Raw genomic sequence first — 17,118 nt, 5'->3', positions numbered from 1 at the left:
CCTCCTCCTGCTCTCCCCCCAGGCCCGCAAGTGCCCCCTGCTCCCACCCAACAGCAGGGGCTCTGCTGGGCCCACCTGCACCCCCCTCGCGCCCTCCGGGTCCAGCAGAGCCTCACCCTCTCAAAGGGCCTTTGTGGCCGCGCCCCTTCCATCCGCAGGGTCCTCTCGTGGCCCCCTGGCCTCAGAGCCCCAGGACTCTCCCTCGCCCTGGCCCTCCCCCCAGAGGACCCCCCACTAGGATCCAGGGGCCTGGAGGGACCCAGCGCAGGTAGGAAGGCAGGGCTGGCCTGGGCGAGGCCGTGGGGGCAGATGCAGCCCCTGCCCTTATCCAGGCCTCTCCACGCCAGCTCCTTGGGGATCCAGCCACCTGCATGTCCCCCCTCCTCCGCCCTCGAGGCCACGCGGGACTGCTCCTGTGTGTGATGGTGAGGAGTCCAGCGCCCACGTCACTGGGGAGGGGTCTGCGTGGCCCCTCCCCTGCCCTGAATGGCCACCCAACCCTCAGTCTCTGTCAAGTGGAAAGGCGAGCCCGTGAATCCCATGGCTGATGTCCGGTCCCTTCCGTGGTCAGGCTCACCCTTGTTCTGGCCACTCCTCTTCGTGGAGCAGGGTCAGATGATGCGCGTTGCACTGGCTGCCTCCCCGCATGGCTCCCCCAGTCCAGCCAGGGGTGAAGGGTAGGGGGCGGTGCGCACCAGGGGCAGCTTCCCAGTCGTTGGAGCTCGGCGGACACCAGGGCAAACACCACTGTTCGCAGGGGAAGGTCGACAGGCCAGCAGAGAATGCACAGATGCAAAGAGATGCGGGCCACGTGCGAGCCGGCCCTTCGGAGGAACCAGCACTCACGGGGACCCGCGACGTGGGGGCCCAGGGAGACCCGAGGATGCAGGTTGCATCCTCCACCCAGCAGGCGGGGTGCCACAGCCCCAGGGCCACGTCCTCAGTCCAGCCAGAGCCTGCTCCACATGCACACGCACGGCACCCACCATCCCTCCTTCCTCGAGGGACCACATGCACTGGCCACCGCTTAGGTGGAAAATAACCACAGGATGAAAGCGGGGATGGGTGAGCCCAGAATTTCCTCCTTTCAGCCCTTCCTCGGCCACAGCTGATGGGAGCGGGTGCAGGTAGCTCATGGCTATCTAGTTTTTGCAGCGACTCCACTGTTCCATAATGGTAAAATCACGTGCAAGCTGCAATGTTTCAGCAGCGTCATTTCAGTGATTCTGTGTGGCAGTTAACGCGCTTATCTCTACATCTAAGACTAGCATCGCACAGTATAAAAATTTATGCCAATAAATTATTAATTTTCTTTACTTGAATGGCATTAAATATCAAGTTTGAAACACCAAGTCAAGACAGGCCATGGAAAAAAAAGAAAAAGCTATTTCCAGACCTTTAGCGTCACTTTCCCCCCATATTTGAACAAGGGTGTCTCGCTGTGATCTCACCCTTACAGGTGGGCCCTGCAGATCAGGAAGCCAGCTCTGGGCCAGGGGCTCCAGGGTGGGGCTGCCCTGGAACAGGCAGGAACCACGGAGGTTTCGACTGTCCCTCTCGGGATGCACTGGTTCCAGCACCCGGGACAGGCAACAGCTCTGCGAGGTCAGCACCGCAGCCTCCGTTTCAGGGAACACGGCTCCGAGACGCTCCGTGACGCAGACAACACCCAGGGCCCCTGATGTTTCCCCAGAAGCAGTGTGTGCACCAAGGGCCAGGCAGTACCGTGGGCCCTAGAACACGGGTCCCAGGAGGGCAGGGCCTCCCTTGGGCGCTGGTGCACCTGGACACAGAGAAGGAGCCCAGTGAAGTTTCCAGAAGGATCAAGCGTGGGACCTGGCAGATCAGACGAGGCCAGCGGGCACCCGTGTTGGACTCCAGCGTCTGAGAGGCTGGCCCCAGGGACGCATCATTCTCTGACTGGGCGAGTTTTAGCCACAGAGACCCTCCTGGGACTATAAAGCAGGGTGCCTTGGGGCACCCGCTGTCATGAATAAAGGAGACATCATAATGACCCCCCATGGCATAGCACCCCCAGAGTGCCCCCGGGGGCTGTGGTCATCCAGACCATGCTACCCACCTGTCCACCTCTAGAAAAGATTCCCCTGGTCCCACCCAGCTTTACCCCAAGGCACCATTCCCTCCGCACCACAGGGGGGCTCCTCACCTAGCCCCAGGCTCCTGCTGTCTGCCATCGGCTTCCGATCTCCAGCGGGGGGGCCAGGCCTGGGTCACAGGCCACCAGGAGAGCCCCGCTGCCCCCACCACGGAGCTGATGGTGGGGACCTGAGCAAACATGCTGGCCTGGAACACGGAATTGCTAAGGTGTGCCCCCAAGGACAGCCCCAGGCAGCCCCGCCCTCCTGGAAGAGGGCCACTGCAAGGACTCAGGAATGAAGCCATCCCTGTTTGAATCCCGTGTCCCACCCCCTTCAGGCCCTATGACCTCCAGCACCTCATCTCTCAGAGCTGTGCTTTCCAGTTCTATACAGGGGGCAGCAATCGGCACCCACTCACTAGCTGACGACTGGCGGGGGGACGGGGCGTTTTCTGCCTGGGGTGAGCAGGCAGGCCACCCTGCCCACGCGAACACCTGTCATCCTGCCTGATCAAACACAGCCCTCTCTTCTCTTAAAAATGAGCCCACTCGGACAATCAGTGATCAGTCACCACATGGGATGCAGACCCGGGGACATGCTCTGAAGCGCAGGAACCAGGAGCCAAACTGGAGTCTGATCACGCCTCTGCTTCTGAGCCGCCCCCTCCAGTCACAGGAGATGCAGGACCAGTACCCAGCAAACACCAGCAGGCGTGGTGCCATCAGCAATGCTGGGACACGGATGACCTCGCTTCCTCGTGAAGCAGCTGGGGAGGGGATGCTCAAGAGAGGCTTGACTCCAGTGTGGATCTGCACCGGATCCTTATGATAAAAAACCTAGGACTTCCAGGGGCCCAGTGGTTGAGTCTGTGCGTCCACCACAGGGGGCACGGGTCTGATCTGTGGTCATGCATGGGGCAGTCAAAAAAAAACCACAAACTTGGAAAACAGAAGCAGTCAGAGGACTGTGCCACTGACTGGGTGTTTGACAAGAAAAGAGCTGTTGTTCATTTGGGGGGATCAAGGTATTGGGGTTCTCCTTGGAAGCTCATCTGGAGAATTTACAGGTGGAACTGTATGATGTCTGGGGTCTGCTTCAGAACCATGTGAGGGTGGGGGGAGCATGGACAGCCATGTGTTTGTGTTCAGTTTTTGGTGCTGGTGATGGGGGCTTCTCAGAGCCTTCTCCCAGATCTGGCGTGTCCATCGTTGACCAGACTGGATACTGGACGCCTGATACAACAATGTCACTTGTGGGTTAGATGGAGCCTGTGTACCCTGCTAGAACATCAGCTCCATGAGGGCAGGGCCTACTCGGGCACCAGTGCATCCTCCGTGCCTGGCACAGAGAACATGTCCAGTGGAAGTTCTGGAACTTCTGCACGTGCTTGGGATTTTCCGTAAAACCAAAAGCACAAAAATGGCAGCTCTTATCCTTGGCAGAATTCCATCACCAGTCCCCCTTGGCCTGCCCCTCCCACGCATCCCCCCTATGCCCGCCCCCCGCCGCCGACCAACACCTATGTGTGGGCCCACCCTGCCCACCACCACGCTGTCCTGAGAGCTGCATGCCCTTCCCTGGGTCAGGGTAAGGAGAGCCAGCAGAGGCTGGAGCCAGAGGCTCGGCGAGGCCACGACCAGGCTGTGGACCTCGGGGAAGGCTGCGGACGGCCCTTGCCGGGTGGCCACGTCACATGCCTCCTTCTGTCTCTTGGACGAGGCCGGGTCACTCCTGGCCCCGCAGTCCCCAGCCGCTCTGCTGACCCCGCCAAGCCTGAGCCTCGTCACACCCACCCAGCCTGTCACCCTGCTCACCAGGGAGACATTCTCTCTGCCAACACCAGTCGCCCCAACCTGCCCGGCTTCCAACGGCTGTGACCCAACCACTCCCCGCAGGAGGAAGGGGTGCCTTCAGCATCCGGAAGCAGCCTGGGGATCCCCATCAGCTCCACCCCCAGCCATGCAATAAGAGAGCTCTGGGCAGGGTGAGACTTCAAAGCCGCCGAGGCTCCGGTCAAAGGTAGGGCTGAGTAATCACCTCTGGGCTCGGGGAGCCTGGGGGGGGGCCTCCTTGTTCCTCTGAGAGGAGGCCCTCACACCCCCCACCCTCAAATAGGTGGGCAGGGCCCAGGCCTCTGCAGTCTGCAGGGCACACATGGCCAGGAGCCACAGGTGTGGCGATGGAGGGCAAGGTATGGTGGGCTGGACACAGCCAGACACCTCTCCTCCGTCCTTCCACAACTGTAGGTCTCCCCCACTGGCAGGTGGAGCTCCTTGCCCTGGGTCACCCAGCTGGTGGTGGACAGCGGGGATCTGAATGCAGCAACCTGGACCCCGAGACAGAGGGCGGCCTGGGGGCCCAAAGGTCGGAGCCCCTTGGGCTGAGCCCTATGCTGGGCATTGCCCCAGAGCCCCGCTCCAATTAGCAGCCTGCAGACCTCAGCGTCCCAGCCGTGAGGCAGCCCTGCCTGGACCACCCTCCAGCGTCCCGACACGCGACGGGAGCCCCAGCCCCGCTGTGAACTGCTTTGGCAGAGCGGCCACCAGGTCGACCCTCAGAAGGAGGGGCAGAGTCCAGGGAGACGCGGCCACAGATGTGGGCCTGCTGGGTCCAGGGCCAAAGCCTCCACCCTCCCACCCACATGGGACCCTCGCCTGGGCCATGGGGGGCCTCAGGAGTATGGAGTGGGAACCCCCACCACACTGATACACAGCACTGGTTTGTTTATAGATCCACCTTCCCTAAAACAGGTGTTCAGACGCTGGTCTCTCCCCATCTGGCAGAGCTGCAAGGGGACGCCCACCAGGGACTGTGCCCAAGGGCTGTGGCACGGGAGATGTCAGCCAGGTTCCAAATTTCCAGGAAGAGGGAATAGCGGGAATAAACAATCTTTATTGTGTTCTAAATCTAAGGGTTCTTTGTACAAAAATAAGCCTTCATACCGCCAGTGTCCCTGAGCAGTTCAAGTCCATGCGTTCATAAAAAAACATAATCTGCGAGGTCATAAAGCTCTTTCCCCTTCAAACCTCCAAATGTCGGTTCCACAGCCCCAGTCCAGTGGAAGGTCTCTGCGGACAGGGTGGCTGGGATCCAGGGAAGCTGCCAGCGGGAGGAGGAGGTCAGGTTGGACCCACTTCCACACTAGCCCTGGGTCAGGCTGGATGGCCGGGGAGCGTCGGCTGGATCCCCGGCTCGGTGGTGGCTTGGCCCGCGGAACGAGGAACACGGAGGCGGGTGCCTTTCCAACCGGCTGGCTCCGCAGGGGTGAGCGCGCTTCCCGCCGCTGGGAGGGAAGGGGGAACAGGCACGCGCGTTAGTGCGGGAGCCGGCCCGGAGACCCCGCGCAGCCCGGCCCTCCCCCACCCCCACAAGCGGAGTTGGCAGTTTCGTTCTCTGGGTGGGTTTTGGAGCCCAGGTTTCCGTGGGAGCCTCGGCTTCGGTGTGTGGCCCGGCCCGGGCTCCGGGCGGGGCGAGCGCTCGGAGGGGTGAGTCAGGGCTCCCGCGCCCCGCCGACTCATTTCTGCCACCGGGCCGGGCGCGCAATTTGCAATGCAAAGTCTCTCCGCCTCCCAGCGCCCTAGTCTGCCCCGAGATCCGCAAACACTCGGGCCTCACCCGCCCCAGCCCTCCGTCTCCCCGCTCCCCCTACAGCGGCGGAGCAGCGAGGGGGAAGTTTTGCAATCCCGGACAAACAAACGCTGGTCTTGCACAGGCTTGAAGAAGTCTGGGGGGGAATAAAGAGTGAGCGAAATCCAGACCGTCGCCCGGGGCCTCGCGGGTTCTCGGGGGCGCGAGCAGCGAGGCCGTCGTCTCCGCCGCGCCCAGCCGCCCAACCTCCGGCCCTCCCTCCTTCCCGCCTCCCGGAGCCTACCTTGCGGGGCCGGGCGCTCAGCAGCCCCCTAACCAGCTGGAGAAGTCGAGCAACTCGCGCTCCGCGGGGCTCAGGGCGCCCTCACAGCCGCTGTCGTCCGACGAGTAGGCGGAACGCGGGGACCCGGGCTCCGAGCTGTGCCCACGACCCGGGGACGACGAGGCGCAAGAGGGCGAGGCGGCGGTGGCGGGGGTCCCCGATGGCGCGCGGGGCAGGGGGTGGCGCGCGGCCGGGGCCAGCAGCCCCCCGGCCAACGCGGCCCGCACAGCATCGTGCTCCGCCAGCAGGCGCTGCAAGGCGCGGATGTACTCCACCGCGGAGCGCAGCGTCTCCACCTTGCTCAACTTCTTGCTGGCACCGCCGTGCGGCACGTGCTGCCGCAGGGCCTGAAACCCCAAGTTCACCAGCTTCACGCGGTTGCGCTCGCGCTCATTGCGCCGCGCCACGGCCGCCGCTCCACTGCCGGGATCCACCGCGCCGGGCCGCCGCCGGCGGCTGCAGCGCAGCAGCTCTGGGGACTCCGGTCGCCGCCGAGCGGCGCAGCAGCCCGGGACACCAGGCGCCGGGGGCGCGGGCCGGGGCAGCGCGCGGCTGTCCATCGCGTCTGCATCCACTCACTCCGCGCCTCCCCCGAGTCTCTGCGCGCCGCAAGAAGGTGGAGGGCGAGGAACCGAGGGCGGAGGAACGCCGGTCAAGTCTCAACGACGATCGGGCACTGCTCTGCCAAGACTCCCCGGGGTACGCGACCCCAGGTCGTCCGGGGTCCGGGGACAGCGAGGCGCAGGAGACCGAGAGAGAGGGAGGCCAGTGCGCGCCAAGGAGCGTGGGGGGCTCGTGACTTGCGCGTGCTGTCAGACGCTCGCCAGGTCTTCCCTGAGCGGCGCAGGCGGCGCGTTTTTGAATATATAGATAACCCTCCTCCCCTCCGCCGCCTCCTTTCTCACGCCCTCCTTCCCTTGCCTCCCCCTCGCGCCACGCTTCGCCCAACCCCTGGCGCACAGTCTGCAAAGACCGAGCCGTGAGCCTCCGGAGACCGCACCCAGCCCCCCAGGCACAGCCCGCAGGCCCCCAGTGGGTCCCTGTTTCCAGTAGGGGCCCAGTGCGCCCCCGAGATGCAGTCCGCGGGTCCCGCGTGCGCAGCACCGCCCCCCGCCTCCCGAAGCTGCTGTTCACAGGTCCTGGGTACGACCCCAGCCCCGTCCGCCTTTGGGGGTAGGGTGTGTCTACCGCCGCGGTGCGGCCGTTCCGGAGGCTCGTGAGCCCCCCGGGGGCAGCACGCGCCGGGCAGCCGGCACCCACGCTCCGCCCCTTGAGGCCGAGGGGCGTGGGGGGGCCTCAGCCAATGGCGGGCCGCCCGTTCGGCCAATCGCGGCGGGCGCGGCCCCACGCCCGGCCCCTGGGAGGAAGCGTGTACGCCAGACGCGTGGCTCCTGGAGCGTCTCTAACAAAGCTCGGCGCCCGCGCGGCCCCGCCCCGCCCCTCCCGGCGACCCTGGTGGGCGCGCGTTCCCACGAGCACCTGCTCCTGGCCGGGCGCCCATCTTTATTCGGCGGGGCCTGCGAGAGGGCCACTCCGTCCTCCCGCCAAGGCGGGGCTTAAGAAGTGGTGGAGACTCGGCGCGCTGGGGTGGGGTCGGGGGGTGCGAAGGTCTGGCTCCTGGGGCGCGTTCCCCCAGCTGCCTGTCTTCCCCTGGCCTTGCGCATCTTTGGGGCGAAGGGCCTGGAGATTCGCTTAGTCTGCTTCGGACCCGGGCTGCAGTCCGCCTGCCTTTCTCCTTTGCCCGTCTCCCCCCGCCCCGCTCTCGAAGCTTCCTCCGCTTTCCATGTTCCCCTCAAACCGTCCTCCCTTCTTGGACCGGTTCCCTCGGGCCGCTCACCCGTGGATGTCTGCCCGCCTTCATGACCCTTTTCGCTCAGTGCCAGCACCGGCCACCTACCCATGCGCTGGGATTGGCCGGTGGGGGAAGTCGGGTTGGGGGGCAGGGGCAGCCGCCTTTCCCCCTGGCCGACGGGGGTACTTTTCGGGGCCTGAGGGGGCAGGGACTTTGGACGTGCGCCGTTTATGGGAGAGTTTTGTCCTGCCCCGCGGCCTGGGAAGGCCAGCCAAATGGCTGTGCCTTCGGGAGGCCATACCCCGCAGGTTTTTCCCGAAAAGTGACCAAACTTCGGGCCAGGACCTCTGGGAATGGAGGGCGGGGGTGAGGGGCGGGCCCAGCTACCTCGAGCTGACTTACTGTGCTGGCATGGGGAAGGGGTGGGAGGCTGGGGCGCCTCCCAAGAACCCCGCAGGGCACCACGGCGAGGGTTTACTGCCTGCCTGGTGGTGCCCTCTGGCTCCTGTTCCCATGAAGGATTCTGGCAAGTCTGCTCGGCTTGCCTGCTGTAGGAAATGACCTGGAGTCTAGCACTTGCCAGGAGCCGGGTGGGTGTGGGGCCCCATTTCTCAGGAAGAAGCTGACTCAGAAAGGACATGGAATGTGTCCACAGTCACACCTCTGGCCAGTGGAGCAATCCAGGTAGGAATCGGGTCCCTTTGGAACGGAAGGCCTGGCTCGCCTCTGCACCCCCTCTCTGGTAAGAGCCGCCCCCTTCTTCCCTGAGGGTTGTTTGGCAAACCCCCAGCCAGATAGGAATCTGCCTGCCCATGTCAAGGGTGCCAGGGAAAATTCCTGAGTCCTGCAAACAAGGCCCTGCCTGAACTTCCGCGGGGCCTCCAGGCCCCGGACAGTCTTGGGGGCTGCCTCCGCCTCCACCCGGCCTCCTGGGCTCCGGCTTTGCCCCCTCGCATCTGTCCACTGCCTGGAAGCAGGAGGGTCATTACCCCGGCGAGTCAGATCATGCCCGGGCCCTGGGGATTAAGCCTAGGCCCCCCTCTGCGCTGGCCTCGAGCTCAGCTCTGAGGCCGCATCACCGGAACCCTGCCTGGATCCGTCTGCACACAGCGTGCCCCTCATCCTGGGTGTCCATCTGAGGGCTCCACGCGGGATGACAGGTGCCCTTCTCTCTGTGTCCACAGGGCACCGCCCGTGCCCAGGTCATGCATGACCCTGCTTCGCTAAGGGGACCTCATGTCCAGCACAAAGGATCAGGAAGAGGTGGCTCTGGAGCTGGCCACTGCAGGAGTGGGCAGTGGCCGGGGCACAGGGGAACCTGCAGTCCAGGCCCAGCTCTGCCGTTGACCCTGAGAGGTCCCTGCAGCCCAGTGTCCTGCTGCTCCAGGGAGACACACCAACCGCTGCTCCAGGGTGACCAAGGCTGAGCGCTTGCCCACTCTGAAATCACGTTGGGCCCCGTGGGCCTGGGGTGCAGACCCTGAAAGTGTGGGGCACCCTGGGGACACGTGAGGTCTGGAGACGCTCTGGGTCCCCCTTCTTGGAGTGATGGAGCTGTCTGGACCCTCTGGGGCCTCCCCCGGGGAGGAACTGGGCTAGGTAGAGGCCGGGCGAATTCCATGCCTGGGTGAGGGCGAGCGGGGCTGACTGCCAGCTGGCTTGGCCTGGGCTCCTCACTCCTCCTGCAGCCCAAGGCTGCTGCCCACCTCCCTGTCCACCCCTCCAGGGCCTTCCTCCCTGGCTGCCTAAGTGCACTCTCTGGGTCAGGGCACAAGTGGGAGGCGGGCAGTCATTCTGGGCCAAGCCAGCAGCTTCTCCAGGCCCACAGGTTGTGCTGCAGCCCTTGTGCCGGAGTCCCACCTGTGTGCCCAGGTCACTTGGCAGTCCAGAACCTTCTGGAACCCAGTGGGGTGGGCAGGAGTCATGGGACATGGACTACTTCCAGATGTAAAGCATCATACCCACTAATGACCAGTTGGGATTCTCCAGAGAAACAGATGATACCTAACAAGAGATTTATGATGAGGAACCCGGTCATGTGATGGTAGAGTGTGGGAAGCCCCATATCTCCTGTCTGCAGGAAGCAGACCCAGAAAGCCCATGTGCTGGTGGGATCCTGTCCAAGTGTGGAGAGCTGAGAACCTGGGGGGCTGGTGGTGTAAGCCCCAGTGCAGGGCCGGGAGACAGCCAGCTGGGCAGTCCCAGCTCCAGCAGATGGATGGAGGAGGAAAGGTGAATTCCTCCCACCGCATCCGTTGTTCTGTTCAAGCCCTCGGCGAACTTCGTGATGCTGGTCCACACTGGAGTGGGTGCTGATTCTAATCTTCACCTCATCCAGAAACACCCCCCGACACACCCAGAAATAAAGTCTAATCGGGGCACCTGTGGACTGGGCCGGTTGACACTCAAAACTGACCATCTCATGTCCACCCCTTGTCAACACAGCACCTGTACCCACCTCCTGAAACCATGCCTGAGCTCCAGACAAAGGCGATAGAAAGGTCATAGTTCTGCCTCACGTGGTACAGGTGTCCTGCCTACAAGTGAAAGCATGTGCGCTCCTGCCCCGGAAGAGGAGGAGAAGGCCTGGGGGTGTGTCCCTCTCTCCCGACGTCCTTAAACACTGTAGTGTAAGATCCCAGGTCTCAATGCTGTGACTCAAAGTCAGTGCATCTCATGTGACGTGACGAGAAGACAGGAAAGAAACAGAGATACACTCATGCTTACAATACCAAGCAGGACCTGATGGGACCTTCCCAGAACACAGCCTCCCTCCCCGCACACCCTGCCAGGTCCCCTGCCTGCCTTGTGTGTAGGAAAACTTTAAATGGAATCAGAGACATGAGAAAATGCAGAAAGAAAACAGTTGAGCAAAACAAAAGAATAGCTTAGCCATTCAAGTCGAGGACCCTTAGTTCCTCCTCCAGGGCTGTAGATGCGATTCTGAGCCATGTCCCTTGAGCTGTTTTGCAGGTACTGAGACTCACCAGGCAGAGATTAACTGCATGCTGCCTACTAGCAGGCAGACCCCAGACTTGTTCTAATCAGAGGTTGTTATCAACTCCCAATTACCTCACTGCCAACCAATCAGAACGTTCACAAGCTGATCACTCATCCTGATCACTCATCACTCCCTTCCCTCACCCTATGAGTCTTCAGGGAGTTCAGGCCTCTTAAGCATTAGCTGCCTGGAATCCTTGCTTGGCACCTGCGGTAAAGGCTGGGCTTTCCTTCCCCACAACCGTATGTCAGGAGGTTGGCTCCACTGCACGCAGGAGAGCAACCCCAGGTTTGTTTGTTTCTGTGACACTTAGAGCAGAAGGGCAGGTGGAGAAGGGGGCAACAGCGGGTGAGATGGTTGGATGGCATCATCGACTCAATGGACTTGAGTTTGAGCAAGCTCTGGGAGATGGTGAAGGACAGGGAAGCCTGGCCTGCTGCAGTCCACAGGGTCGCAAAGAGTTGGACACGACTTGGTGACCGAACGATAACGACAGCAGAAGGAGGAAATAAATTCCACAGCGGCAGTTCTGGTTTCTGTGACTGGCCGTGAGGCTGTAGCCCGTGTTCGTAACTGCCTTCCCCCGACACCTGCTCTGGACCCCCTGTGCCTTCAGCGAGCCCCTCGGCTGGCTGCGGGTCTGTCCTCGGTTCTGGTTTCTGTGACTGGCCGTGAGGCTGGAGCCCGTGTTCGTAACTACCTTCCCCCGACACCTGCTCTGGACCCCCTGTGCCTTCAGCGAGCCCCTCGGCTGGCTGCGGTTGTCCTCGGTGGTTGACCCAAACCTTCGTGCCCAGAGGGTCGGGTCATCAGTGGCCCTGCCTGGACTGGGCTGCTGTCATCTTCCCGTGGCCCCAAGCCCAGACCCCAGGCTCCCTCGTGCCGTTCCTCACCTCCCGTGCGGAGGGAGCAACAGCCCAGTCTCCCCACTCGGGGATCAGCCACCCCGGCCGGCACAGAGAGCCCCTTCTCTGCCTGTTGGTTCTGAGACACGAGGACCCCAGAGTGCCTGGTGAGTCTTAACTTCCGGTTCAGTGGAATCATTGCTGTATCTCCTGGTGGAACTGAGCGCTCTGAGCCGGGAGCGTGCACGGTCTCCGAAACAGGAGGTAACCGCTATGCTGGTGGGGCACAGTCAGGGTGCCACTGCCATTTCACCCCTTGATTCCTGGACCCAGGAGTCTCCACTGTGAACCAGCACCGTATCGTAGACGCTGACTCAGAGCGATACAGCCTCTTGGGGAACCTGCCCCAGCCCCACAGGGTATTGCCACCTTGCTGGTGCTATAACTGAGTCTTCAGAAGGCTATTCCACCTTCTGTCAAGCCAGCTGCTTCATGACGGTGGAGAACGTTGTGAGTTCCACAGGCAGAAAGTTGCCACCCTTTCTTCCCTAATCAGAAGCAACGCTGTGTGGAATACCACACGGTGGATAAGGTATTCTGTGACCCGCTTTGGCACAAGTACTGAAGGCAGAGAGGGCAAATCCGGATCCAGCGTGAGTGTCTGTCCCAGGAGGAACAAAACACTGTCTCTCCCATGATGAAAGTGGAAGCCACTCAGCCGTGCCTGACTGTGACCCCATGGACTGTATGGTTCATGGGCTTCTCCAGGCCAGGATACTGCAGTGGGCAGCCTTTCCCTTCGCCAGAGGATCTTCCCAACCCAGGGGTCGAATCCAGGTCTCCTGCATTGCAGGCGGATTCTCTACCACTGAGCCACAAGGGAAGCCCAGCAATACTGGAGTGGGTAGCCTATCTCTTCTCCGGCGGATCTTCCCAACCCAGGAACCGAACTGGGGTCTCCTGCACTGCAGGCGGATTCTTTACCAACTGAGCTACCAGGGAAGCCAGGATGAAAACAGCCCTGTTACTGAATTTGGGTCCGCTCTCTCGGGAGAAGTAAAGCCAGTTACTGACAGGTGGTTGTGGCGAAGAAAAGCGCAGCGTCTGTTACAGGTGCCAAGCAAGGAGTCCAGGCAGTCGGTGCTCAAAAGGCCTGAACTCCCTGAAGGGCAAGAGAGAGAGGTTGTGGGGTGGGTGATCGGCCCATGGACATTCTTCTGATTGGTTGGTGATGAACTAATCAGAGCCAACATCATCTGCCCTCTGGTTCCAAGCGATCTGGGGTCTCTGTGCTGGTGGGCAGCATGCAGTTAACCTCCTCCACCTGGTAGGGATTTCAGCGTCTGCAAAGCAGCTCCGAGGACACAGCTCAGAATGTCATCTACAGCCCTGAAGGAGGAACTCAAGGTTCCTAACTTTAATGGCTAAACTATTATTATTTTGTCTTGTTTGACTGTTTTCATTTCTTTCTGCATTTTCTCACTTCTCTGATTAAATTTACTCTTTGCAACTCAGGGAAGGTTTGGGAGGCTGAAGTTTCTCTACAGACAAGACATCGTGGCGGGCTCTCTTCCGGGAAGGTTCCCTCGTGTCCTGCTCAGCTACATGCTGGTGTAATTAATCGGGTGGCTGGCTGGCCCCTCTGGGGGATGGCGCCAAGTCAGGGGTTTGGTGTTGGTCTTGGGAGATTGGACACCTAGCCTTGGTAAGTGGAATCCATGTTGCTGGACCCATGCATCCCCCCATCCCTGCCACCATGGCCACTTTACTCATTAACCCACTGCGCGATGACAGGGTGGCCAGGAAAGAGGCTGATTGGAATCTACAGGAAGGTCCTCCTGCGCACTCTGTCACTAAAATCTGCTGAGTCCACCCTTTGGTGAGCACTCATGTGGGACATGAATACTTTCAGGTTTCTTGCCAATCCACATACCTCTTCCCCAAATTCCTTTGTCACCGATTTTCCAGTCATGTTGATTCTGAGTCCCTAACCACCCAACCAAACCACTGCCCTGAGCCCATGAATCCAGTTATAACCACTCATCTGGCCATTTCTCCTTCCAAGCAAAGTGCAGGACCAGGTACACTGCCCAAAGCTCTGCCCACCGGGAAGACTGCCCTTCACCATGTCCTTGAGGGATGTCTGCCTCTGGTGGGGGGAGCCTGCATATCACACAGGACCATCTGTAAACAAGACCGAGGTGCTACTGCTTCTGTTGGTAGACCCTAGGAAACCAACCCCCTCCCCGCCGAGTCCATAGGTTCAGGCAGGAAGAGAGAAGGCAGTATAGCAGGGGTGGGAGCCATGGGCATTTGAGCCACTTCTTCAGGTCACTAACCTCTGCCTTCAGGGCCTGCTTGGGCAGCCTCACCTACATGCCACTTCCATTGGATGGTGGAGTGTTGCCCTTCACGCCCAGCTTTCTGGCTTGGTGGGTCAGATAAACATAACACCCCGTTCATGATGAGCAGGTCACATGGTAACTTGGTGACCTGTGGTTAAGTGTTCAGTCTCTGCTAAGGTTAGTACCAGGCCCAGAGATTTTTCTCAAGAGGAGAGCACTTTTCTGGGGCAGATGGCAAAGTCCTACTCCCAAATCCTAAGGGCCTGCCCTGTGATTCATCTCCAGGGGCTGCCAAAGACTCAAGGAGCATCCGTCTCTGCCCTGACACTTCAGGGACCACTGGACCTGCTGGATCGCTTGACTTCAGGAGTGCACAGCCTAGACCTGTTGCAGACCTCCCCACCCCAAACCCGCAGTTGTCTAGTCGGTCAGTGGGCCAGAGTAACACACCCAAATGAGGACTACATCGTTTCCATTTTTGGGTTGCAGGAAGGACCAGATGAAATACTCTATCCTTCACCTTAGAAGGGTATCTTGCCACTTTACTAGACTCTCTAAAAGTTTTAATGAGATGGAATGCCCCTAAATTTTCATTGGTTTTATTTCCTACCCTCTGATATACAAATGTTGTAAGCCTAGAGTAGTTGCTTCTTGCTCAATAGGTGCAAAAATCAGTAAAATGTCATCAGTGTAGTGCACAAGTGTGATGTCTTGTGGAAGGGAAAAGTAACCAAGATCCCTGTGAATTCAACTGTGACCCAGGGCTAGAGAGTTGCCTTACCCCTGATGTAGGACAGTGAGGGTGTACTGCTGGCCTTGCCACGTAAGAGCAACTGTTTCTGCTGGGCCTTAGGCACAAGGATGGAGGAAAAGGCACCTGTGAGATCCAGGGTTGCATGCTGGGCACTAGGAAATGTGTGAATTTGCTCAAGCAATGAAACCACGTCTGAAAGAGCAGCTACAGTTGAAGTCACCACCTCATTAAGCTTAAGAGGACCCACTGTCGTTTCTCCAAGACCCACTGTCTTCTGCGTAAGCCAAATAGGATGGGGTGTCGGGGGATCACTACCCCTCCACCCCTCCACCCGTGAGGTCCTAGGTGGGGGCGCTGACCTCTGCAGTCCGACCAGAGGGGCTGGCTGGTGTGCTGTCTTCCTCAGCAGAGGTGTTCTAGTGGCTTCCACCCGGCCTTCACTGTACAGTGGCCCTCACTGTACAGTCAGGGAACCGATGTGAGGACTCTGCCAGCTGCCGAGGGTTTATCTTCCAGCTGTGCCTTCTGGTGGGCCTGATATGGACAGACCTGAGCTGGAGTTGCCCTGACCCCCTGACCTCCAGGGGCCCGTCTGATTGGGGGGTCCCCAGGGAGACTTGGGGTCTCCTGGAGTGGGTACGGGTTCAGAGCCACTATAGGGGCCCCTGGAAACTCTCATTATTCCTCTTCCCTGGCACACAGTCACCTGTAAGCAGCAGCAGGTCCTCTGGGAAAGGCTGGGAGAAAGACTGACAGCATCCATTTCCAGGGGTGTCCTGGGTCCACCCTCAAGAGGAGCTGGCCTCCCCTTCCTTCAAGGTCCTGGGTCTGAAAACCGGCTCAAGCCTGGGGCCTCACTGAGTGGCCGTGACCCTCTGACTTTGTGATTCAGGTAGATGTTTTTTCACTTGACCTATGACTTCTTCCTTATCCAGGTGCAGTAAGAATCCAGCAGGCTGCCACACCAGCACCAGGGTCAAGCAGCTAAGACCATGGGTCAGCGCAGTCCGGCTGTTCTGGCCACTGTCTTGCCCCTGATGGCCATCCCCGCCACCATGCCCACCTTGCTTTCGGCAGCGAGTGCCCCCACGAGGCTCCTGCCACCCTGGGGTCCAGCGACCCTGCTCACTGAGGCTACCCAGTTCAGTGACCATGACCCCTACCATGAGGTCTGGACAGCAGAGAATGCAGCCCTCTGAGGATATGGCCGTTGGGGGTGCTGGGGCTCCCCGTAAGTGTGCTCCCCACAGTCATGCTGAGAGGGCCTTCTGGGCCCTCCCAGGAGGGTGGGCAGGTCTTACTCAATAAACCCACTCTCACATGCTATATCCCCAAAGCTTTGAACAAGGTAGGTAGGCCACCTCCAGTTCGGGCCATCGTGACAGGTCATGTTTTGGCCCCTGTCTCAGCCAAGCAGCAAAACAAACAGTGAGAGCCCCACCCCCACCCCCTTCTCTGGAGAGCCAGAATCTCTGCTCACAGGCTCGAGTCCACAAATTCGGTCCCACAAACGCCACCCTCCAGCATCCTACACCTTCAGCATCCATCTCTCAAGTCCCCTCGGCTTCTGTCTGTATAGGTCAGGAAACTCCGCTCACTCTGCAGCACAGAGCACCTTGTCCTGAGTCACAATCTGCCCCTCACCTTTGGGGACCTGCTGGCACTTGTGTAGAGTTAAGGGTCTAGAAGCCAAGAGATCGTGAGGGCGGGTCCTGAGAAGAAGTAGTAGCATCCTCCATGCAACCATCTTCAAGGGACTGTCATCATATCCCCAGGCAATGCAGGGTCAGCCCCCCCAGATGGAGGTGGGAAGGTTCCTACTCATTGGGACTGGAGAGACTTCTTCCACTGACAAAGAGGACTCATGAGAATTTGAGGGTCAGGACCCCTCATTCCTCCAGGATCTTCCCACATGTCCTCATCCCAACACACAGTCTCCTGGTCCTCCTACTTTAACCGTAGACACCCTGCAAGGCTGGGAGTTCAATTCATATGGTGAGTCAGGATGAGACTGGGCATGTGGTTGTCAGTAATCTCAATCTTGCAGCAGAAAGAGATAAGGCTTTCCTCAGGCCATACACGGAAGCTCTTTATGATTATTTATGAGATATTTATGACTATGAGATCATTTTCTGAGATTATCTTTAAGATTATTTCGGAGACTCTTGAGCTGGGAATTTGAAATCTCAAACTCACACTTTTCTTGAACCACTCTGTCCAGAGACACCAGGAGACACCAGCCAATGTCACGACATTCTTCAGTTTTCCAAAGATGTTCTAAAGTATGATCTACAGCAGTGCATCTCCTTGCTTCACTAAGTGGTTGATGGGGAGGGTGCAGATATTAATACTTTGAGTATCTCTCTTGCCAG

General features: G+C 59.9%; 1 protein-coding gene across 1 annotated transcript; it reads right to left on the bottom strand.

Moving 5' to 3' along the window:
- Window positions 1-4,971: 4,971 nt before the first annotated feature.
- Window positions 4,972-7,280, bottom strand: ASCL2 (achaete-scute family bHLH transcription factor 2). Its single transcript, XM_020883278.2, has 2 exons — window positions 5,971-7,280; window positions 4,972-5,382 (listed from the first exon to the last, which is right to left on the bottom strand). The coding sequence occupies exon 1, from the start codon at window positions 6,567-6,569 to the stop codon at window positions 5,988-5,990; it is 582 nt and encodes a 193-aa protein (XP_020738937.1). The 5' UTR covers window positions 6,570-7,280; the 3' UTR covers window positions 4,972-5,382; window positions 5,971-5,987.
- Window positions 7,281-17,118: the final 9,838 nt, after the last annotated feature.

Source organism: Odocoileus virginianus, chromosome 28 (assembly GCF_023699985.2).
Source record: "Odocoileus virginianus isolate 20LAN1187 ecotype Illinois chromosome 28, Ovbor_1.2, whole genome shotgun sequence".
NCBI lineage: Eukaryota > Metazoa > Chordata > Mammalia > Artiodactyla > Cervidae > Odocoileus > Odocoileus virginianus.
Note: the sequence above shows the minus strand (reverse complement) of the source record. Positions and strands in the feature narration are given on the sequence as shown.